General features: G+C 38.7%; 1 protein-coding gene across 2 annotated transcripts in view; it reads right to left on the reverse strand.

The window, feature by feature from the left end:
• Window positions 1–2661: 2661 nt before the first annotated feature.
• Window positions 2662–25766, reverse strand: part of mrpl13 (mitochondrial ribosomal protein L13) — a 94502-nt gene continuing 71397 nt past the window's right edge. For both annotated transcript variants that reach the window (XM_087986197.1, XM_087986198.1), the window contains exon 7: window positions 2662–2776. In XM_087986197.1, coding sequence (XP_087842323.1) covers window positions 2752–2776 — 25 coding nt within the window. In that variant the 3' untranslated portion in view covers window positions 2662–2751. The remainder of the gene's footprint in view (window positions 2777–25766) is intronic.

Raw genomic sequence — 25766 nt, forward strand, 5'->3', positions numbered from 1 at the left:
CGTCTGTTATGCTACCCTGCTGTTAGTGTCACAAAAACAGCATCGGTATATCTGTCTCACAACTGACATGTATTGAATGGTGTAAAATTATATTATTTGACATGATGGACATGACCTAAACTTGCCTCAGAAAGTGAAATGTTGTCCATTTCAATCCACTTTTAAAGATGCTGTATTTATCATTATCTGTCAACCTCTGTAATGTTGAAAATTAATTATTACAAGTGTGGAATCTTTTCTTCAGGTTTTGTTTGAGATTTTCTACAAAGGTAAATTAGAAAAAAAAACTTATTTGTTTGTCTACCTTTTTCTCACAATTACTCCAATCTTTATTTCCCTTCTCTATTTCTCTTCCAGGACTTGATTTGACCATGAATCCATTAACTTTAATTCACACTGAGTATTACTTTCACAATCCTTCAATTTGAATGGTTGAGAAGATCCACATTTGCTTCCCCTGGTCATTCTGGTCCTTGATGCCCAGTTCTTCTCATTGCAATATAATAAGCTTGCACGACCAGCCATCTAAACATGGAAGAGGAATCTACCAAATAACGGACAGTTAATGCCCTGCCACAGCTGAATAATGATTGCTAACATAGCAAATTTTTCAAACGATTGGAAAATTCTGGATAGAGTTTATAGTTTTGAAAAGGAAAATGATTTAAAACATATGTTTCATACTTTTAGCCAGTGTCTATGGAATAAATCCACATCATTTGACTCAGTAGACAGTAAGACCACATAACAAAGGAGCAGATGTAGTCCATTCAGCCCATCAAGTCTGCCCCAACTTCAATGAGATCTGATAATCTTCAACTTCACTTTCCTGTCTTTTCCTTTGATTTCATTACTGATTAAATATATTCAAGATAGATTTTTTAATGATCCAGCCTTGACACTCTACAGATTCGCGACCCTCCAAGAGAAGAATTCCTCCTCATCTCGGTCTTAAACATGCAATCCCTTGTTCTGACATTATGCCCTCTGGTCTCAGTTTCACCAACACTACTGCTCTTTTTCAGTCTTGATTTAATATCTAATCCTAAAACAGCTGCACCTGCACAAATGCTACACCCCTTCAGTATTGCACCAGACGTGCTAGCCTGGAGTCTTGTGTTTCTGAAGTGAAACTAGGGTAGGTGGCAACTTTCAGTTTCTGAGGCTGGAGAGCTACCCACTGTACCACGGCTGAAACACAAAGTAACTGTGAAGAACTGTAAAAAGCCTGTGCTGACTATTAAAAAAAACTGTAGGTCTGATTGTCAGATTAAGGTGTATCCCCATGTGTTATCTTTGGTCACAGCCGCGCAGTCTTGTGAACTGAGTGAGAATGCCAGACTCTTGTCAAATTAATCAAAACGTTCTGAAGCCCATCCTCTCAGTTCATTAACAATCGGTATTAGTTACGATAGATCTCAGTGTTGATGCCAGAAACTGTTGAAGCTGCAAACCTCAGGATTTGGCATGAACCTAAAATTTACATTGCATACCACTGGTGAAATTTCACACCACAACTCTCTCCTAAGGTCTCTCCCAGGCGGCAGTCATCTGCATCTGTGGTTGGCATGCAGTAATTCAAACCACAAAATGAATCACCAATTGTTGAACCAAGATTACAGGAATCTTTTGGAGGGCTTTGACTTGCCTTTTCATGTGACAGCATGACTTTTTCAAGCATTTCTATCATCAAGCAACCATCAGGTTCAGTTTTTTAAAAAATGTTTCCTTTAAGTGGATACAGTTACAATGTATAAACTAATATATAAAGGAGGTCTCATGGCTTAGTGGTGATTGGATTCAAAGGCAGTCCAGATAGATGCCATGGAAGTTCCTTTTCTGTCTCTTCGTTCACCAGTCCTACAAGATTGATCATAACTAAGCTTCTTGTGGGCATGGGTTCCAAATACAAAATACATCACAATGTGGTAAGCTCACTGAGGTATTGTGATGTCTGCTGTGGTGTAGTAAGCGTGGTAAACATGTTTTTGCAAGGGAGCTTTAACATCTATAGGAACCATGGTAAAACATTCAATTAGACCACAAATTAGTCTAGAATATTCTCTCCATTTATCTCACCTAAATATAAGATTATCATGAATAAACACAAGTGAATGTTCAAGAGAAACTTCTTTACCCAGAGAGTGGTGAGCATATTGGAGTTGCTAGTATAATGAGTATTTGAGATCAACAACACAAATAGGGGAAATGAGATACGAGAGAGAAAAGAATGAAAGCGTGCTAATAGATTGTCATGAAGAGAGTTGGGAAATGTTGGCTGATGGTTATAGTCCACACATAAGAGTTGGACTGAATGGCACGCTTCAGTGCTGTCCTTACTCAAATACGATTTAAGCACCACATATGACTTGAAATCCACAGCAGTGTGGTTGTCTCATAGCTATTCTAGGGAAATTAGAAATGGGTGCCAAATGCTGGTCTTGCCAAAGATACACACATACAAAGAAATGAACAAAACTTCAAGTAATACTATGACTCCAAGAATTCACCATTAGCCTGTCTTGAGTTTGCAACGTATTTACATGCCTTTCCTCCATATCCCTTGATTCTGTTATCAAACAAAACTTTAGCAATTGCAGTTTTGAAACAAATAATTTTCCTACAAAAATTCAACAAATAAGATCAATGTCAGCGATAGGCCAGAAGAATAAAGCAGCTTTTAATTATGCAAATCAGCACTGTGTAAAATAAATAACTCTGGATTATCTTTGTCCTGGTTTGGGAATGTATTCATTTCATTCTGTAGTCATCAGGTCTGAAAAGAAAAAAAAACAAAATTACAAAGTGGAATTTTATCCAACATTAAAAGGCCATCTGTTTAACATTAATGCAGTCAAGACATTAAACAATTTTCAAAAAATGCATTGTGGCACTAATTACAGCATAATGTTAAATTCTGCTTCTGTAAAAATTAAAATGTATATCTTGAACTACTATGAACTCAATTTTAAGTGATGTGACACCCTTAGCTATCTTGGTTTGAGGTCACACGTAGTTCCTTCTGTGAGTGGAAACAAGCCCACTTTACAAAGCAAGAACTTTAATGGGTCTTAGTTTTTTTTGGATAGCATCAATTCAGCACACGATGATTCATCCACATTGTTTACAAATGTGAGAGTTTGGATCAAATTTAAATTTTGGTAATGGAAATAAGTAACCATTTGAAATACAATCAGCTTAAAATTCACCAAGTTTTCAGGTGCATCCTGATTGTGTCGAGTGAAAGGAAGATAAAGCAGCCTCTACAACTGATACCCACTCAGTAGTTCAGGGGACAGAATTTGTGGCTTGCACCATTTAAGTTCAAAATCAAGGACAATAGGGACTTCCTCTATTGAAAAGCTCTATAATCATCAGCTCTGATTTTAAAAATTCCCTGGGATATGGGCACTGCTCACTGAGCCAGCATTTACTGCCCATACGTAACTGCCCTTATTGAATGGTTTATTTGGTCATTTCAGCAGGCAATTAAGAGTCAGATCAGACCATGCAAGAATGATAGATTGCTTTCCCTAAAGGACATTAGTGAACCAGATGAGTATTTACAACAATCTACTGTGGATACACGGCTATCACTAATTCCAGATTTTTTAATTGAATTCAATTTCACCTTGTGCTGTGGAAGGACTTGAAACCATGTCCCCAGAACATTATCTGGGTGATTACTATGCCACAGCTTCCCTTTGATATTGAGCTGGTAATGTGGAGGCTGGTCATGTCCCCAAGGAGGTTTCTTTGTTTATTGGTTGAATTGCGAACGTGCCAAGCATCTTTTAGAAGGTGTTGGTTTTTGCTCAAAAGGCAAAACTTAAATTCGATCTCCGTAAACATCCAATGAAATGCTTGACTAAGTGACTTGTTCTGGAGTTTGGAATACCATGGTCTTTGACTTGGTCATTGGTACATAATGACTGCACATCCACTTTCAAATTCAATTATTAGTACAATGAACTGTGCCATTTGTTTGGAGTGTATCAGCTAAACAATGACAAACCGATTAGTACACTAGTCAAAATGGGCAAGAGATTGGTTCATTTTGGTTGCAGATGCAGTAAATGTAACGATTATTTGTAATTCCTTGAACCCAGTGTCCTTTTTAGCCCATTCAGGGGTAGTTGAGAACCAACCACATTGCTTCTTGGCCAGATCAGATAAGGATAACATTGTGAACCAGAAATGATTTTAGGGCCGCTCCTGATATTTTTGTGGCCAGCATTACAAAAACTAACGATCAACTCCAAATTTTCTTTCCAGTTAACTGAATTTAAATTCCAGCCGCTGTCCCTGAGCTGGGCTCATTACTAGTGACATTACCATTTTGTAACCATCTCTTTGTATTGTGACATTAAGCAGACTAATTATTATATTATGCTAATGGTTTATACATGTAGCTTGCTGTACAATAAATAACCAGTAATTGAATGGTAATGTGCAAATGAACTATCTTCTGGTTTACAGCAATCTGATTACAACCACCACACCAACATATTCAACAACAATCGTCATGGACTATGATTCTGTTTTATAAGAATTACAAACTGTTTACAGAATAACGCTTTGTATGTTTGTGTCAGGGTTTGAAAAGTTTGCATATAGCCAAGAGTATTGTATACTTCTTTATAATGTTTCTGGTTTTTTTTCTGGTCAGTGTCAAACACGAGATGTCATTTGTTCCAATGGAAGTATCTAATTCTATAATATACTAATAGACATTATATCTAATTGTAAAAATAAATCACAGCCTATTATTTTACAAAATTGTTAGGTCTTCTCTATCCTGAAAATGTATGGCCCTATTTGTGAAATCCAAACATCTTTAATCATTTTACTTTTCTGTAATGATAGCTTCGGTGAATCAATGTATTTGAACTACTGAGTAGCTGTGCATACCCACACCCTTCAATATCTTGCCATTCAGCATAAGGTCAATTTTGCTTTCCTCCTCAAACATGAAATTGCACCTTCCACCTGTGGTCCATTCTTTTAAGCCATCCTCTACCTACCTCAGAATATTTTCTCAAAATTCACCAAACCTCACTTTTTGTTGCAAATTTAGCTCAATGAACCTACAGAATTAAGGAAGCATATTCCACTCAAAATATAACTGCTCTCTACAGATGCTGATGGATCTGCTAATTCCAGTACTTTGTTTTTGTTTCTGAGTTACAGCATCTGCAGTATTTATTGTTTGTGTTTCATGTACTCTAGTTTAATATAACAGTTTGAACCTAAGTGTTAACCTGAAATGTTAACTAATTTCTCTCCACAGATGCTGCCAGACCTGCTGAGCTTTCCCAGCAATTTCTGTTTTGTTTTAAGTCTTGACAGTTGGTGTTAGCATAGTCTACCTACGCAGACTGATCCAACTGTGTGGGCGGCACGGTGGCACAGTGGTTAGCACTGCTGCCTCACAGTGCCAGAGACCCGGGTTCAATTCCCACCTCAGGCGACTGACTGTGTGGAGTTTGCACGTTCTCCCTGTGTCTGCGTGGGTTTCCTCCGGGTGCTCCGGTTTCCTCCCACAGTCACAAAGATGTGCAGGGCCAGGTGAATTGGCTATGCTAAATTGCCCGTAGTGTTAGGTAAGGGATAAATGTAGGGGTATGGGATGTTTCGCTTCGGTGGGTCGGTGTGGACTTGTTGGGCCGAAGGGCCTGTTTCCACACTGTAATGTAATCTAATCTAATGTAATGTAATCTAAAAAAAAAACTGGTAAATTGGTTATATTTTTTCCTTTTCAGCTGAATTTTTGCTGCATTGGTAAAAACTTAAATAAAACAAAAGAAATGAAACCCAAATTTGTCATCCCCATGTCTGACTGATGCTAATGTCCATAATGAGTGGTTTGTCTGTCTGCTCCTTACTGACACTGTTTTTCTTTTGCACTGACTGATCTTTGCTAATCTTGTTTGCAAATAATGATCACGAGCAAAAGAAAAGGTATTGACATATACAAACATAGAAACTAGAAGCAGGAGTAGGGCATTTGGATCTGGTCCACCGTTCAATCTGATCATGGTTCATTCTCTAAGTGTCATATTCCTGTTTTTTTCCCCATACCTCTTAATGCCTTTAAAACCTTTCTTCAATCTATTTGGTGAATTAGCCTGCAAAATCTTCTGTGGTATGGAATTCCATGGGTTCACTACCCTTTGAGTGAAGAAATGTTTCCTTGTTTCAGTCTGAAATGGTCTTCCCCATATTCTGACACTCTGGCCCCTGATTCTAGACTCCTCAAACAGGAAAAACATCTAGTCTGTTCAGTCTTTTTGTAAATTTAAGACAAGATGATACAAAACAGTTTGCGAATATAATATTTTGCACTAAGAGATTTCATGGATTTTCCAAAATCACCACCTTCTGAATTCTAAGTCATTTTATTAAATGCACTGAAGACAATAATCAGGAGTGCCTCTCCCTGCAATGTTGTTTGCGTGATGAACAGTGGAAGTCTAAGGGACTGTGAAGTAATCAATGTGGGCACTTTTGAAGAGTTAAAGCCACAAAACTCAGGAAGTGGATCCAGTGTGTGGTTCGAAAGTTCTCATGGGAGGCCCAGCGATTAAGTAACAAGAGCTTCTGCATGTTTGGTGGACAGCTATTCAAAGGTAAAGAACATAACTATAATTGTGATTGAAAGAGGAGTGCAAAAATATTTTTCTAGCACTTAATTAGTCCAATTTTTCTTTCTTGTTTGATAACGTTTCTGTGAACTGCTTTGGGACATTTTATTATCTTACAGCAACTCTACTAATACAAGCTTCTGGTTACTATGAGTCAATGAGAAAACTGAATTGAAACAATCTGAAAGCTGCTACAAGGATTCAAGCACAGAAAATATGGATATCTTGGCATATCACTGCAACATTTTTGCCATGTTTAAATTTAGCACCTTGAGATCATACTCATGTAGATTAAAATTATTTTTTTCTGAATTCACTTTATTATATTTCAATTGGTGTTATGTTTGGAATCAGATATTAACCATGGGTGAAACTTAATTCTTGTTGAAGCCATCAGCTCAAACAAACTGATTTTGTGTAAAATGATAGAGTCATAGAGATGTACAGAACGGATGATGTAGAATAACTGAATAACATGCACACCGCATTATAAAATATCTTCAGAAAAAAAGAGATCTACTATTAGCCTACCGGTAGAAACTGAAAGTAACTTCACTTCACATCTTGCATAATGCAACAGTTCTGCAGTATCTTTGAAGCTTTAATTTTTTAAAAACAAGGGTGTTGTTATGACATATAGACCAGTTTGAGATAGATATCTTCTTGGAATGACCTGAAGTGGGTGATCAAAATTATATTACCACCTCAGCACACCTTTGGAAGGTTCACACACCCAGGAACACAAGAATTAGGAGTGGGAGTGGGTTATCTTTTTCCTCAAGCCTGCACGACCATTCAATAAGATGATGATTGATCCAATTGTAGCCTCAATTCCATTTTCCCATCTGCCACCATAACCCTGGACTACACTGTCAATCAAAAACCAGTCAATATAAATATATAACAGCTTTACTTACAGCAAAAGTAGATAAGTTTATATATTTCCCCTTTATATTCCAGCTGGCAAGTTTTTCCCTCTCACTAAGCCTACATCCCTTCACAGAGGCACCTGTATCCTTTTCACAACTTTCTCTTCTACTTATCTTTGCATCAACTGCAAATGTAGCAACCATTTGTTTCGGTCACTATATCCAAATCACTGAAATATATAGTAAATAATTGGGGCTGTAAGCCTGTGAATTGCTACAATTATTGGGACATGAATGTAAAAGTAATCCACTTCTTGCCAATCTATTTTAGGGAGATGGGAAGTCACTACATTAACTCTGGAGAGAGGGAGCGAGAAATGCACACACGCACGCGCACACACTCACACAGTCTAATCTGCTGAATATTTCTACCATTTTCAGATTTGTAACAACTGCAATACTTTGATTTGGTTTTCCATTGGCTGCAATTACATTGCAATGCTGGTCAGACATCATTTACGAAAATACCATTCTCATCAGAAATGAACACAGTTTATGTTGAACAGGCCAGTTATATTTTTTCCAATATAACTGGCCTGTCCAAAATCTGTTCCATGTGTTATAATGTCAGTGGTTACATGGTCTAAAAGTGGCTTCTTTTAATAATCCACAGTGGCTTTATCCCTTGATTCATTAAAACTGAGAACACAAATGGATTTTGAAGATCCTAAGTTTTGTATTTTTAACATCAAATTATTCTGAAGACTCACCAACCTTCATGCAAAAATGGTTCTTTCTGATGCTCTATTTAAACTGATCCATCATTTATTGATATATTTCCTTCAAAACCTTCCCTAAGCTTCACTCCAGGTCGTAGGGATCCTTTTATATTTATTTTTGGTATATGATTGATGTATTTCTTAGCCAAATATTTCCTACATTAATTAATTAATAATAAACAAAGAATAAAAAAAAGTCCAAGATGATTCCAACTTGATCAGAATCAGAATTACCTACCTTTATCATTGCAAATTCTGTCTGAATATGGACAGTAAATAGTAACAGGCTTTTGGAAGTAAAAACCATCATGTAAAATACAATAGGAGCAAATTACTGCAGATGCTGGAATCTGAACTGAAAACAACAAAAGCTGGAGATCACAGAGGGTCAGACAGCATCCACTGAGTGACAGCAAGCTAAGGTTTTGAGTTTAGATGATTCTTCATCAGAGGTCTGATAGTCTAGCTGATTCTTTATCAGACCTCTAATGAAGAATCATCTAAACTCAAAACATTAGCTTGCTGTCTCTCTGTGGATGCTGTCTGACCCTCTGTGATCTCCAGCATTTGTTGCTTTCAATATAATATACACAAGCTGATCTCATCCTGTATTTCTTTGACATCTTAGTTAAATCACTGTTATATCACCCAGCACAAGCCTGTGATCCTTAAACCTCCTTGATTAGATATTCACTGAATCAGAATAAGGTTAATAATAGCAGTTATCCACCATTACATACAGCTTTAATGATTTAACTTTCTCCCTTCTCTCAGAAATTACTAAAAGCAAGATCTTGGCACAATCTCATTCTTTGACTTTGAGGTGATCCCATCACACCATCTCCATAAAACAGCATTCTTACATTATTCGGAAGATTCGGAACTTGACCAGTAATAAAAGCCAGAGCTAAAACAAAAGTGAAATTCAAATCTGCATCTTAAATGTCTTCTGAATGACACAGCCCTTCTTTCATATGAACTGTTCAACTCAATGATGTCATCGGTTTAAAAAAATCAGAAGGTTCACGATTAAACCAAAACATCATTGGTGGGATGAGAAAATTGATCTATATAACAATTTAAGTATCAGGATCATCACAGCTTCGTTGTTGATCATGATACAAATTACCTTATCATTGTCTCTATCTCTTTCTTTGGAAACAGTCCGTTTGCAACCACAATTCCATATTTAACACTAAAATGAGCTTTCAACAACATATCTGTGCCATTACTAAGACTATATATTTCCAACTCTATAGCAGTATCCAACTCTGCCCCATCTCAGCTCATTAGCTGCTGAAAACCTTTCTTGTGCCTTTGTTATATTTAGATTTGATTATTCCAACATACTCCAGGCAATTTCATATTTTACCCTCTATAAACAAGGCCCTAGTAGGTCCTTAAGTGGCTGAATGTTGAACTTCATAGAATAGAATCAGAGGATCCCCACAATGCACATTGAGGCCACTCAGCTCATTGAGTCTGTTCAGACCTTCTTAAGAGCATCCCATCCAGCCCAATCCTATCCCTGTAACCATGCACCTTCCATGGCTGATCCACCTAGCTTGCCATATCCATGGATATTCCGGGGCTTTGTAGCATGGTCAATTCACCGAATCGGCCCATCTTTGAACTGTGGAAGGAAATTGGAGCATCCAGTGGAAATCCATGCAGATACTTGTTTGATAAAGTTCCTGTGATATGCTTCGGGAGATTTTGCTACAATAAAGCACTTGTGTAAACGTAAATTGTTGTTCCTGTGTAATAATTCCTACACAACTGTCAAGAATTATAGACACTGTAATTTACTTGTATTAAATCTAATATTTTCTCTTTTAGCAACATCATCTTCACACCAAACAGGGTGGTGAGAATTTTGTTTAGAGCCATAATTGAGAATATATGCTGCCTGAGGGCACAGTGGGCATTTTGGGAAGACAAACCAGGGCATAACTCATACAGTTAATGGCAGGGCCCTGGAGAGCGTTGTCAAACAGATAGACCTAGGAGTATTGGTACATAGCTTCTTGAAAGTGGCATTCACAGGTAGACATGTGTTGAAGGCATTTGCCATGTTTGCCTTTATTGGTCAGAGCACTGAGTACAGGATTTGGGAGTTTTGGAGTTCAGTTTTGCCCGAAACGTCGATTTTCCTGCTCCTCGGATGCTGCCTGACTGGTTGTGTTTTTCCAGTACCACTCTAATCTAGATTCTGATCCCCAGCATCTGCAGTCCTCACTTTTGCCCAAGAGTTGGGACACCATGTTACAGCTGTACAAGATATTGGTAAGGCTACATGTGAAGTACTACATACAATTCTGGTCACCCTGCTATAGAAAGAATGTTATTAAACTGGAAAGGGTGCAAAACAAATTTACAAGGATATTACCGAAACTGGAAGTCTGAGTTATAAAGAGAGACTGGATAAGCTGTGTCCTCCGTTTCCTGGAACATTGGAAGTTAAGGGGTGACCTAACAGAGGTTTATAAATCATGAGGGGCATAGATAAGGTCAAGGTAATTTCCCCAAGGCAAAGGAGTACAAAACTAGAGGGATAGGTTTAAAGTGATGGGGAAAGACTCAAACGGGACCTGAGGGGCAACTTTTTCACACAGAGGGTGGTGCATACATAGAACGAGCTGCCAGAGGAAGCAGTAGATGTGGGCACAATTACAACATTTAAAAGACACTCTGACAGGTACATGCATAAGCAAGGTTTAGAGGGGATATGGGCCAAACACAGGCAAATGGAACTAGTTGAGTTTAGGAAATCTGGTCGGTATGGATGGGCTAGGCTGAAGGACCTGTTCTGTTCTCTATGACTCTATGACTTACTGAATTGATATGATGGACAAGACATAGGTACTAAAGAAAACCAAGGTCCTTGATCACAGGGGCTTACAGTCAGAGGTACATAAGGAAGGACATGCTATTAGTGAAACACAACAGGCTGCAGCAGTATCTATCATGATGGGAGGTGTGCCTCTGAATTAAGAAAAAGGATCATGTGATACAAACCTGCCAAAGAGATAAGTCAGGGACTCACACAGCAATTAACATGTAATTAATACAGGACAATTGGGAGTCCATTAACTCGGTTGGCTAATTTGTGATGCTGAATGACACCAACAGCATGTGTTCAGTTCCCATACCAGTTGAGGTCACTCACCCCTCAATTGAGATGTGGTGACCCTCAGGTTAAACCTACTATCAGTTATCTCTCGTTAAAGACAGAGCAACCCTCCGGTTCTCTGGAACTCTGGCTACTGTACTTTTATTACATGACAAAAGCTATGTGGCATTCCCAAGGCAATAAATGATTAATCAAGTGGAGAAATGCAAAATTATAAGAAAGAGCTAGTACAGAAAACATGTTAGTTAAATCACTTTGAAGGTCTTTGAGGATTCTGAAGATTTAACAAATGTCGTTGACAGTTGAAAATTAGTAGATGATACTTATTTAGATTCCAGCTAAGACACTGGTGAAATATGGCTAAGGAAATCTGTCTACATATTGGCAAGGCACTGAATCAAGTTGTAAATTAACCGAAACAAAGGAAGCAAAGAATGGTAAATGTGAAACTGGACCTGCACTGAATGAGGTAAGTACAGGGCATGTAGAAAAATTACTGTTATAAAGATTGTATCTTTTTATTGTTCTGCATTTTTAATTGTGGGCTGAAAAGGGAAAATTACTGTTTTGAAAACCAAGGATGGTTGCACTTTTAAAAGCATGTAACCTGACACTCATTGTAAGTGCTGCTTACACAGGTGCTGACTTTAGCAGTATTAGAAGTAATCTGCAGATGAGCTGGAGCCAAGGACTATATACAAATGGAGATTGGCTGGCAAATAGCTGATTGGTCTGTGGACTAGTGGCCAATTATGAATGACGAAGATCTTCTGCCCACCAACAACCATTTTATTGGCTCCCAGTAAGCTGAACAGCTCGAGGCTGTGAATGATATCGAGAGAAGACATCAGGTCTCGCAAGGGCAAGAACTGTCTCTGTTATCTGCCTTAAAAAAACCCTCAAGTCTGAAGAAAATCACTTTATTTTTTGCTCAGTATTTGTTGTAAATTGTGGTTCTTAGCCAGTAAACCCGAGATTTTATAAGTATGATACGTTACATCCACCCTTTACGTCCTGTAAGCAAGTGTGAGATACTGGCAAAGAGGATCATGCAGGAGCACATGCGAATAAGTCCAAAGGACCATCTTAGTTAGCCCAGTGAACAGGGACCACTGAATTGCTTTCTCAGTACTTCCCACTGCACACGAGTCTTTTTATCCTGTTTGTGTGTGCGTGCGCGTGTATATGTCCGTGTGTGTAAAAGAGGAAGCTATAAGTGGGTTAGTGTTTTAACTAGTAGAGTTATATGTTAATGGTTCATAATTGTTTACCTGCAGTTAGAACCTAGTTATTTGTAATAAATAGTAATTCTTGCTAAATAGAGAAACCTGGCCCATGTTTTTAGGCAACCTGATTGAGAAGTAAATTGGCTAAGTCTGAGTACTTTTTCAAACCATTATCTTTTGCGGCGATTCTGGGAATAGCAGGCCTTGATTTCTAGCACATGACCGAAGTGAACAGTAACACTAGTAAGTCAAAATAGAAACTAAGCTCTCTACATTTGTAGATAGCACCAAACTGGATGGAAATGAAAACAACAGGAATTAGATCAAATACAAAAGGAACTAGACAGACTTGAGTAAAAGCAAAGAACTATGGAAGCTGGAGATCGGAAATAAAAACAGGGAGTGCTGGAGAATCCCAGCAGGTCTGGCAGAATCTGTGGAAAGGGAAACAAAGTATAAATGCTTTGAGTCGAAAGTCTCTTCTTCAGGACTGAGGCAGACTGGAAAATGAACTGTACTGACCTCAGGACTGAGCTGAAATTACAACGTGGATGTATGTGAAAGAAATGATAGTGGAATTAGTGACAATAAGCCAAATATATTATTCTTGGGAAATGATTTAGGAGTATTGGTTCATATACTGCTAAAACCATTAGCCCAATGTGTGTCAGCAGCAATCACTATAGGTCAAATCTTGTGGTAGTACAACCAGGAGAATAATACAAATTTCAGGAGGTGACATGGAGTTTCTGCAGATCATTGTTTCAGTGTACAAAGTTGGTCACCACCTTATAAGAAAAACACTGTAAACTGTTATTAAGCTCTAAGTATGAGGACAGGCTGCAAAAGTGGGAACATTTACACTGGGGAAGAAATGAGCATATGGAATCACTTAAGATCGACAATATTAGACAATATGTTTAAACACTGTAATACGACTCACAGCAACAGGGCACAATGTAAAGAAAGTGTGAGAATATGGGAGAGTAGGTGTGACTGTATCAGATTAAGTAAGAGACAAGTTGGATAAACGCTGAGAGAAATACAACTGCTAAAACTTAGAAGTGTAATACCCAGATGTGGGTGCAGGCTCGAAGGGTTGAAAGGCCTACTCCTGCACCTATTGTCTATTGTCTATATCATAAATACGAAATCCCATGATAACAGAACCAGCCAGACAATAACTTTTCATTGCTGCTTGTTCCTATGTTCCTATTAGATTCAATCTCATCATAGTTTACAGACCTCACTCATGTTTCTTAAATCTACATGTATCGAAAGTGAATAATCCTAACTCCACGCGAGTGTTCCTATACCCAAGCTTCAAAGTCTAAGATTCTAATTATCTCTTTCTCAAGCTTTCCAACATCAACTTACATTCATGTCGCACATTTAATGTATTAAAACATACCACGGCATTTGGCAAGAGCGATACTGAAGTAAATTTAAGACCAAAACATATTAAAATGTGTGATCAGAAGCTTGGCCATAGAGGTAGGCTTTCATGAGCATCTTAAGGTTGAAGAGGGAGCTCAAAATGTGAAGAGGGTCAGGAGGGAATTCTAGAGCTAGCTGAAGGCTTGCAACCAGTTTATTCAGGACAAACAAATGGTGGAAATTCAGACTGGTAAATGAAACACTGAAATTACAAAACATGGGATTAGTCTGCATCATGAGTGGTGATAAAAAATCATATAGGAATTTGCAAGACGAGGGAAAAGCATTTTGTAAATATGTAGTTTTTATACCATATTCCTTTATATTTTCCAACAAATTGCATGAATACATGTTGATTAAGATGTTGGGAGAGAAACAAAATTAATGTTTTGAGTTGAATGTCTTTTCTTCAGAACTGAGGGAGGCTGGAAAATGAACTGCATTGACCTCAAGACTGAGCTGAAATCACAATGTGGATGTATATGAAGGAAATGGTAGTGGAAAGAGTGACAATAAGCCAAATATATTATTCTGTAGGGAAGTGATTTGGAAGCTTTGGTTCATATACTGCTGAAACCATTAGCCCAATGTGGGTCAGCAGCAATCACTACAGGTCAAATCTCGTGATGGTACAGCCAGGGGAATAATACACATTTCAGGAGGTGACGTGGAGGTTCTGCAGATCACTGTTTCAGTTTCATGTTGGTTTCTCCCTCTATCAGCTCAGCTTTTGTCTCCATACTCATAAAAATTAAACATAAATAAATATCTGAGTGGATAAAAATGCATTAAATGAGTATCGAAGTACTTCAATGTCACTATGAAAATCTCTACATTGATTATGAGTAATGAATTATTTAGAAACATCCACAGAGATTTGAAAGGTTCTCTGTGAATCACAAACTTATAGATGCTTCCTTTACAGTGTTGGTACCATAAAACAAATGGAATGTCATTGCAGCCTCAAATAGACTTAAAGGGTACTTTTTAAATCACATCCCTGGTGGTAGTCTACATCTTGGAACTAAACATAAACCCATTTCATTTGATTGCAGTCAGGCTGTGCTCAATTGCCTGTATACACTACCGATACAGTGGACTGTCCCTAATTACGGAGATCATCTTGCCATGCAAAACTATGGAGTAAGCAAGAATTAAAAAGAGGATAAAGAGATATCAATGTTGAAGTGCCTGAATTCATGGGCAACATGAGAAAGTTCTTTGTTCCATACAACTGTTTTGCTCGTTGTCCATGAGAGTACGTACATTTCCATTACATGGTACTCTGACAATGAGATTTACTTTGGTTTTCAAACTGCTGGTAGGTGAGCCCATGGGATGCGGCTTTCCAGCCAGGTTGAAGGTGGACCAGACTATTTTCAGGGCACCGTTTCTTGCCTCTTTGCCATACACTGTGAGCAGAGTGAATACTAAAGATGGCTGATCAGTAACGAAGGAAGTTGCCATGTGCTGTTCTGTTTGTGATTCACAGAGAACCTTTCAAATCTCTGTGGATGTTTCTAAATAATTCATTACTCATAATCAATGTAGAGATTTTCATAGTGACATTGAAGTACTTCGATACTCATTTAATGCATTTTTATCCACTCAGATATTTATTTATGTTTAATTTTTATGAGTATGGAGACAAAAGCTGAGCTGATAGAGGGAGAAACCAACATGAAACTGAAACAGTGATCTGCAGAACCTCCACGTCACCTCCTGAAATGTGTATTATTCCCCTGGCTGTACCATCACGAGATTTGACCTGTAGTGATTGCTGCTGACCCACATTGGGCTAATGGTTTCAGCAGTATATGAACCAAAGCTTCCAAGAATGAAATGACAGCCAAACACGACCAGAACGAATTTCCAGATTTCTCAATCCTGTCTCCGTCACCTCTTGTCAATTGCGGCAGGGCTTGTGTTATGTGTGTGGCAGGCTGGAGATTGAATTCCTCTAGGTAGGTACCTTGTGTGGGATATCTTTTAATCTAAGAATGCTGTTGCACATGAGTGACAAACGGTCCTTGACGAAAAAACGATCCAGTTCCAGTGGCAAGGAAATCTCAACAGCTAGGTTTCTTGTTCGTACTGCAGTCTTCGCCCACTTTCACAGACATCGATATCACATGTTGTCTTCTACTTAGATTGCTGTTGAGGACTTGTTTTGGATTGCACTTTGTTCGGTTCATCCCTTCTGACCTTACTGTCAGGATGGCCCTGCCAGGAGTTGAGAACTCCTAATGGCATCACTTCAGGGATCATCAGATCATTCATGCTTTTCCACCACAACTAAGGTGGCAATCCACAGAAATTTGACTCAATCAACTGGGAAGTTCAATGGAAGGCCCCATTAAAGGTCAGTGGACCAGTGAAATTCAGCAACATCCTCAGTTTCCTCCACAAGGTGTATCAGCAATAGTCCTCACCAATGACAATATGTCAGAATCCTTCAGGTCATGGCAGGGATATGTCATCACTCTTCATCTTGTTAAGAACAAACTTCCCAGTGGTGCAGACATTGTTTACAGGGTGGACAGAAGACTTTTCAATCTCAACTGGTTGAAATCCAAAATGAAAAAGGACTTCACTTGTAGAACTTCAGTATGTGGATAGTAATATCTTCTTTGCTTCTTAGCAGAAAATCTTCAAACCTCACTTAATGACTTTGCAGAAGCATACTGAAAAACTGATATCAATTTAACCCCAAGACGATTCAAATCCTATACCAATCTGTCCCAGGTCATGTTCCGGTTCATAAATGGAGAGATCCTCCCAAATGTAGAACATTTCCCCTATCTGGGAAGCTACTTCTAATCCAAGGCTGACATCGATGTGGAGATTCAACATTGCATCCAATTTGTAATGTCTAATGATGAGAGGCTTCGATGAAAGCATTCTCCGTGTCAGCATGGGTTTCCTCAGGGTGCTCTCATTTCCTCTCACAGTCCAAGGATGTGCACATTAGGTGAATTGGCCATGCTATATTGTTCAGGAATCAGTGCAGTGTTCAGTGTTCAGTGATGTGCAGACGAGGCTGGTTAAACATGGGAAATGTGAGGTTTCAGGGACAGAGCGGGATGGTCTTTGGAGAGTCGTTGTGGACTCGATGGGCCAATTGCCCTGCTTCCATGCAGTAGGGATCTTATAGGGATTCTATATTATGACATCAGGGCTTATTCCAAAATCCTTGTGTGTGGGACTGACTCTTCTGTATGGTTCTTTTATATAGCTCTGAAATTTGGAGCACTTATAGATACCACCTCAAAATCTTTGAGAAATATCAATGTTGTTTGAGATAGATTCTCTGCATCAGATGAGAGGACAAGTGTTCTAACATTATTATCCTTGAAACAGCTGCCGGCACCAGCATCAGATGTGTGAACATCCAAAACCAAGTCTGCTGGGCCAGACTGCTTAGAATACCCAAATTCTGACTACCAAAACAAACCTTCTTCATCCAACTCAAGGAAAGCATTTGAACAAGATAAGGACAAAGAAAGCATTTCAATGACTCCCTGAAAGGCTTCCCTCAAGAAATGCAACATCAATGTCAATGCATGGGAGACCTACATCCAGGAGAAACCAACCTGGAGGAAACTCCTTTATGAAGGAACACAATTCTTTGAGAACACCCAGTGGCAGTTAGAAGTGCAGAGAAAGAAAAGCCAATAATGCCAAGGCCAAGCACCAATTCCACCTCCTGGAAATATTTGCCAAATGTGTGGTTGGATTGAAGCTCTAGAATCAGGTTAATCAGACACACAAGGACCCAGGAACACATGACCATTGATATTGAATTTCCGAGGTGGACAATCATACTCATTAGTGAGTGATTGCCAATGACAAAGGATTATGGGTAATACCTTATTCTACTGCTAAGAGGCAGCTTTGCTCAATGTGTGACACCTTGAGATAGTAGCATAGGCTCTCCCTTTAGCTAATTATTTTCATTATTAGCTTAGTACATGTGTTAACATTGAAAATAAATAAACAAACAATCTGAAGGGGGAAATTTCATGAACATGCAGTCATGCAACAACATTCATAGAGTCATAGAGATGTACAGCATGGAAACGGACCCTTCGGTCCAACCCGTCCATGCTGACCAGATATCCCAACCCAATCTAGTTCTACCTGGCAGCACCCGGCCCATGTTCCTCTAAACCCTTCCTATTCATATACCCATCCAAATGCCTTTTAAATGTTACAATTGTACCAGCCTCCACCACATCCTTTGGCAGCTCATTCCATACACGTACCACCCTCTGTGTGAAAAAGTTGCCCCTTAGGTTCCTTTTATATCTTTCCCCTCTCACCCTAAACCTATGCCCTCTAGTTCTGGACTCCCCGACCCCAGGGAAAAGACTTTGTTTATTTATCCTATCCATGCCCCTCATGATTTTGTAAACCTCTATAAGGTCACCCCTCAACCTCCAACATTCCAGGGAAAACAGTCCTTGCCTGTTCAGCCTCCCCCTTTAGCTCAAATCCTCCAACCCTATTCCTTTTTGAATTTTAGCTAATTTTATTGTTTGCACGAATACTCCTGTTATTTGTCTATCATTTTTTGTCACTTCTGTTACGTCTCTTCTACTTCACAATCTGGGTTAACAGATTCCTGCATGGCTTCAACCCATTCTCTCTCTGCAACCTCCTGTAGCCCAAATCCCACGTGATGGCTTTCAACCATCTCTGATCATCCCTGCCTGCCACCTTTACTCTGTCAATGAAATAACCTTGTGAGGGAAGTGGTTAGATCGGTTGGCTGCATTGCTGGCGTGTGATTCTTGTACCTGCTGAGGTTAGCATGAACAACACTCCTTCTCAACCTCTCCCTTCGTTTGAAGTGCGGTGACCCTCAGCATAAACCACCACCAGTTGTGTTTCTCACTCTCTCATGAGAGAGAAGCCCAGCCCAAGATCTGTAAGACAATAGGGACTTTACCTTTAGTTAAACTGCCACTGATCTGTCTTTGAACTTCTACTTCACTCCCCAAGTAAATAGGTTTCTCAAACTTATTTTTCATTACTACATTTACACTCATCGCTCACTATTCAGGATTAGTTTCCCCTCAGTGAAAAAAATTGAGATGTTTAAATGCACGAAATTCAAGCAATAACTGGAACAGATGCAAGACTTTAGTTCTTTTGAGTGTGCCATGGAATTCTCTTAAATAAGACATATTTGAGGCAAGGCCCATAAGTTAGTTTCAAAAGGAAAGAGATGCTTGAAGAGTACAGGGAAAAAAAACCAGAAGAGTGGAATATGGCTGGCTGAGTGGGGAGAAAACACTGGTACAGACTTGATTGGCCACACAACCTATTTCCTGATTGTAATATTTCAAATATAAGTTTTAAACGATATGATTTTGTTCATTAGACGATTAAATATTTTGCACTGTAAACCTGAAAAAGAAGTTGTATCGAATGAAGGGCACTTTTTTGCCTCTGAAATATATGATGAAGCTGTACAACATATTCCCATTATTTCTAGAATTTAGATGTTTGAAAACAAAGACAGACATACTTTGGTTTCAGTTCTGTGAAAGTATTTTTTTTTGAAAGGTCAGGATGCCATTTGCAACAATGACCTAAATCTATCATTTCCACCAAAGCATGTGATTCAATCAAGTGCCTAGCAGGAAACCTGCTGTTTGTGCTGTTAATTGATGGAATGTTCACATTGCAGAGTTTATGACAGACAAAGAAAACACACCAGGGGCCAAAAGTTTAGTTTTGACTTAATTTCAGAAGAGAGTTTTTACTGTTGTAGAAGTGTTTTAGTTGATTTCCAAATAGTGAGAGTTTGTTCAGAAGTTCTCATGTTATCGGAACGAGAAAGCTGTTCAGGCCAGAGGAAGTGGAAAAAGCTGTAAAGCTGTCTCAGCAGCTCAAGAAGAAGAACCGAAAAAGAGTTAGTTAAGTAAGAAAATAAAGAATTAAAATAGAGCAATATTTCTCTGAGAGCTGAGTAACCATAATGGATATTGCTGGTAAGCAAGTTGAAACTTTATGGTTATGTTTACATTAAGATCTTTCTAATCTGTCATCTATTTAAAGCTTATTCTTTTTCTCTTGTGTAATAAACCTGTGTTCCTTTGTTCAAGGTCATTTGCAACCTCATCTGATTATACTCCTGTGACTAAAGGTAAAGTCACAATGGTTCCAACAGACCATAGGTTGCCCATGAGAGACAGACAACTAATGGTGGCTTAACCTGAGGGTCATCACACATCAGGTGAGTGGCGAGGTTGAGAAGGTACAGTATTCATGGTAACCTCCAGCAGCTTTCATGGTAACCTCAGTCAACCTGTTGGTATCAATCTGCATCACAAACCAGCCATGCAGCCAATTGAGCTAAATGAATCATGGAGTAAGCATCACAGTAAATAACTGAAACAACTAAAACCTATGACCTATAATGCCAGGTTTCACCCTGGGATCTGACTCATCTATTATTACCATCAGCTGGGATAATACTAATATTCAAAAAGGCTATGTGGAAAAGTCCAAAGCTAAAGCTGATTATAAACTGACAAGCCAGGTACTTACTGCAAGTTCTAAGCAAGTACTGTTGTACTGCTAAGATTATAAGATAAATTATTAGTCTCTTGAAATGATAATACAGATTAGATTTTACATACAAGTTTACTCAATATAAATTGATTAATACATGGAGGATCATGTGGGGTAAATTTGTATTTATCAGAACTGGAATATGGCTTTAATCTTTGGAAAGTGAATGTTTTTTTCCATCTAATTGCTCCAGCTTGGATAGCACAATGTTGGTCTGAAGATACTGCCTGAGTAAGCCTGCCTGATTGAAAACAGCTATTATGTTCTGCTAAGGAATTGTCTGTAAACACATTCTCAAGCTTTTGCACAACAATGAAACATATGATTCCAATCATGGCACTGCGTTTGTGGTTACAATAATTTGGGACCAAAATGGGACAGTACAGCTTTTGTGACAATATCAGATTATGAAGCAGATAATAATATGAAACGCTACAAAATTTAAGTCACTAATTTTCCCCTGATATTAAAAAAAAAACAGTTGCAGGCATACTTTACATCAGACTCTGGAGTTTAATGAGGAGTTAGATTAGGCCATTTGGCTCCTCAAGCTTGTTCCATTACTCAACAAGATCATGGCTGATCTTTCACCTCAATTCCACTCTGACACACTGGCTCTACATCCCTTAATTTGAAAACTATATCAACCTCTAATTTGAACATAACAACTGAATATACAGACCTCTCGAGGCAGAAAGTGATAATGATTCAGAACACTTTGACTTGAGTAATTTCTCTTCATCTCAGTCCTGTAGGGCTGACCTCTTATTTTGAGACTGTGACATTTTTTTCTAGATTCTCCAACCAGGGTGAAATATTTTCTCAATATCTACCCCTTTAAGCCCCTCAGAATTTTGGGTGTTTCAATTAGATCATGTCTCATTCTTCGAAACTCCAGTTTTAGTCTAACCTCTCAGAAAGGACAATCTCCTCATTCTCGGAACCTGCCTAGTAAAATTTTGTCACAGACAGGAAAAAACGTGTCCTTCTTTGTGGAAGGAGACCAAAACTAGTTACAGAACTCCTCCCTCCTGCTTAAAGCTTAAAAAGACTGAGATACGTGACTGCTGAAGGTGGAGGGGAGGTAGTAGAGTTTGGTGAAGGAAATAGGTTTGTTAAGGAATGGCATGTTCAGGTGCAGCGTGGGATATAGGATTGCAAACATTTGTAGAGGTAGCTTGAGGCAAAGTGACAGGAGAAGTCATTACAAATTGAAAGCCAGCATGGAACGGCAAGATACAAGTGATGTGTTAATGAGACTAAGTGCAGACTAGCAAATGTGCGGTGGCTGTCTGGTTAGAAATTATGTAAGTGAGATCATGGGAGGCTCACAAGGACAACATTTAAAGTAGCTGCCTACAAAAGCATATACAGTACAAGGCTTTCAAGGGTAAAGGCACCCTGAAGCCAGAATATCTTCCCTTAGCTAAGAGGGCCAAACATACTCAGAGTATTCCAGCTGTAATCTAACCAGTGCCATGTTCAATTTTAGCTCTCTATTTTTATACTCCATTTGTCTTCTATATTACCGGCTGAATTTGTATTCTAATGTTTTTTGCAATTTATGCATGAGGACTTTAAAACTCCTATGTACTGCAGCTTGCTTTCTCAATTTAAATAACATCAACTCCTCCATTCTGACTTCCAAAGTGCATAATCTCACACTTTCCCATGTTACATTCCATCTCGGTAAATGTAGCGGAATGGGTTTGGGTGGGTTGCTCTTCGGAGGGTCAGTGTGGACTTGTTGGGCCGAAGGGCCTGTTTCCACACTCTAGGGAATCTAATCTAATCTAATCTCAAAATTTTTGCCCACTCACTTAATTTGTCCAATGAATCTTTGTGTCATTCTCACCACTTGCCTTTCCATGCATTTTTGTATCACCTGCAAACATCCACTTTCCTCATTTAAATCATCATTGCAAATAATTGTAGCTCCAATACTGTTCCTTGTAGCACTTCAAAAGTTACAGGCTGCCATCCTGAAAATGCCTCCCTTACCCCAACCCTCTGTCTTCCATTTGTTATCCAATCCTCTCTCCACGTTAATATCCTACCCCCAACATCATATATCATATTTTAATTTACCTGGCGTATGAGCTACTCTTAAACTATTTGAAAAGGGGTACTTTAACCAAATTGAAATCATGGAAGCCACGAATCGTTCAAAACTGGATGCTGGACAAAGCAGTTGCCAGGTAAGATGGGAGATTGGTTGCAATGGTGGTAGAGGTATAGATCAGCGTTAATGAGAAAACTGAAATTGTGACTCTGATTGATGTCATCAAATAACACCATGTAAACTAAGGAATGGAAATTTAGCAAAATTCACCATCAAGAAGCAGATTTATTTATCCCTGCATGTTTTCAATTATGCACATTTTACTATAGGCTGGATATTCAAGGCTCTAAGCATTTCTCTCCTGCTTTTATTTCCAACTTACCATCTTGACTACCTATTTTTTGGCACTAGTCAAATGTTTCTATTTTTAAACTATCAGGAAGCACCAAAATGTCTTTGGGTGCACTTAATAGAGACGGCATCAACATCTGTAAACTTGATGGACTTGAAAAACAGAGAAAAGTGAAGAGAATGCTTCAAAAAAAAAACAGAGTGACATTGGGTATTGCATATATATGCTCAGTATTAGATTAGATCTGATGGATTTGAACCTTACTCCACATAGTTCTTGGCAGGAGCACCAGGAAATAGCCAGTACCTCTCCAATTCCACAGAATGAAATCCAAACCCTGAAAAAGAATTCAACTAATTCACTGCGCCATTGTTTGCAATGAGTGAGTGAATTTAGGTGCATGCTAATTTTGACTAGATTTCAAAGAAGAAATTATGAAGAAACACATTGCACAATGTATAGCATTCTGATACTCAACTGCTTATTCCTGTTCCACAAATGAAGAATTTCTTCAAGACTAAATGTGCAGCTTTTACAAGGCCATTGTTGAAAAGCAACAAAAGAATGGCTTCTTATATTCAAAGCTGGAACGTGTATGATTTGCAGAATAATGGATTCCTATGACATTGCTGCTCTTGCAGCTTTCCAATGGCAGTGGTAATGGACTAGAAAGAGTCTTTGAAATAAGCTTGGTGCCCAGTTACAGTACACTGCACCATGCAATATTGGAGTTAGGTGGAATTGACATTGAGTTCAGTGGCAAGGCAATGAGCAAACTACTATTCTGTGATAGGTTTTGCAGCTTTTCCTATTCATGTGGATATGCAACCCCCTTGATGCACAATTCCTGCTGTAGTATGACAATGGGAGGAGTTTTGGGAAGAATTAAATATTGCACAATCAGCAACTAACATCCTTATAGTAATGAGAAATGCATTGACGCAGCAGCAGAAGGTGGTTGGGCCAAAGATGTAAAACAAACTTGCCAACTTCTAAAGATTTAATATTTAAGTTAATAAAGTTGTGGCAGACATGACATACATCACTACTTTAAGTGCACAACTGCACATTCCTGTGAATATCAACCTCATTTGTATGACATCATTAAAACTCAGCACTAAACACAGACAGTAAGTCGCTGGCTCATGGACTGTCTCAAAATGAAGAAAAGATGTATCACTTCTACTAAAGTCTGAAGGCTGAGATTACAAATTCAACGCCATTAATTTTGGGAAAATATAGTTAATAGATAAAATTTAAGAATAGATAAGAGAATTTTGATAATCTCATTTAGAGTGGAAATCAACATAAAGCTTTGAACATTTTTTACTTTCATTACTTTTTAAGTACGCAATCAAATTAAAGTTTCGAAAAAGACAATTATATGACTGTTTCTTAAAAAAAAATTCAAGCGATGAGGGCGTTGCTGGCAAGTCCAGCATTTATTGCCCATCCCTGCAGGGCAGTCAAGAGTCAATCATATTGCTATGGGTCTGAAGTCACATGTAGAAAAGTAAGTACGGCAGTTTCCTTTCCTTAAGAATATTAGTGACAATCGACAATGGATTCATGGTCATTACTGGACTCTTTATTCCAGATTTTACATCGAATCCAAATTCCACCATCTGCTGTGGCAGGATTCAAACCTGGGTCTCCAGAACATTACTTGGATCTCTGGATTAACAGTCCAGTGATAATACCACTAGTCCATCACCTTTACTGAATGCCACCATTATGTAGTGTTTACGAGATCACATGCTGCAATTGCAAAGCAGTACATGATGTTTACTGGTAAAGTTTCTTGTCCTGTCCAATATTTAGCTAACAACTAACTTCATCACATTATATAAGACGATACAGCACAAGAACAGGCTCTTCGGTCCACTGAGATGCGCCGATTCCTAATCCTCATTTATGACTTACTACTTATTGCCCCCACACAGTTTCTATCCCTCTGTTCGCATCCCGTTCATGTGTCGATCATGATTTGCCTGAAACATTGTTAACATATCTGCGTTTACCACCTCCACTGGAAGCATATTTGAGGCACCCTCTGTGTGAAACATTTTCCCTGCACTTCTCCCCTAAACGTTCCTCCTCTCACCTTGAACCTGTGCCCTCTTCTAGTTGACCTTTCCACCCTGGGAAAAGGCCTCTGACTATCCACCCTATCTATGTCTCTCATAGCTTTGTAACCCCTCAGCCTCCGACTTTCCAGTTAAAACAATCCAGTTAATGTTTATCCAATTTCTCGTCATAACTAAAACCCTCCAGATCAGGCAACATCCTGGTGAACCTTCTCTGCATACTCAGCAAAGCATCCATGTCCTTCTGCTAGTGAAACAACCAGAACTGCAAGCAATATTCCAAATGTGGCCTAACTAAAGTTTTATACAGTTGCAACATAACTTGCTAATTTTATATTTGATGACAAGGTTGATGAAGACAAATGTGCTGTATGCCTTTCATATTGTTACTTATGGGGTCTCGCTACGTACCATCTTTCTGACATTATGACAATGACTACACTGCAAAGGTAAAGTTGCCAGAATCCTACTGGACCATAGGGATGTTCTCTCATTAGAGAGCGCTGTCTGGTGGTGGTTTAACCTGAGGATCATAATACCTCAGGTAAGGGGTGAGGTTGAGAAGGAGAGTCCTTCATGGTAACCTCAGCCAGTG

Source organism: Chiloscyllium plagiosum, unplaced genomic scaffold (assembly GCF_037043375.1).
Source record: "Chiloscyllium plagiosum isolate Xiang-an unplaced genomic scaffold, Cpla_swu_hap1 HiC_scaffold_4, whole genome shotgun sequence".
Taxonomy (NCBI): domain Eukaryota; kingdom Metazoa; phylum Chordata; class Chondrichthyes; order Orectolobiformes; family Hemiscylliidae; genus Chiloscyllium; species Chiloscyllium plagiosum.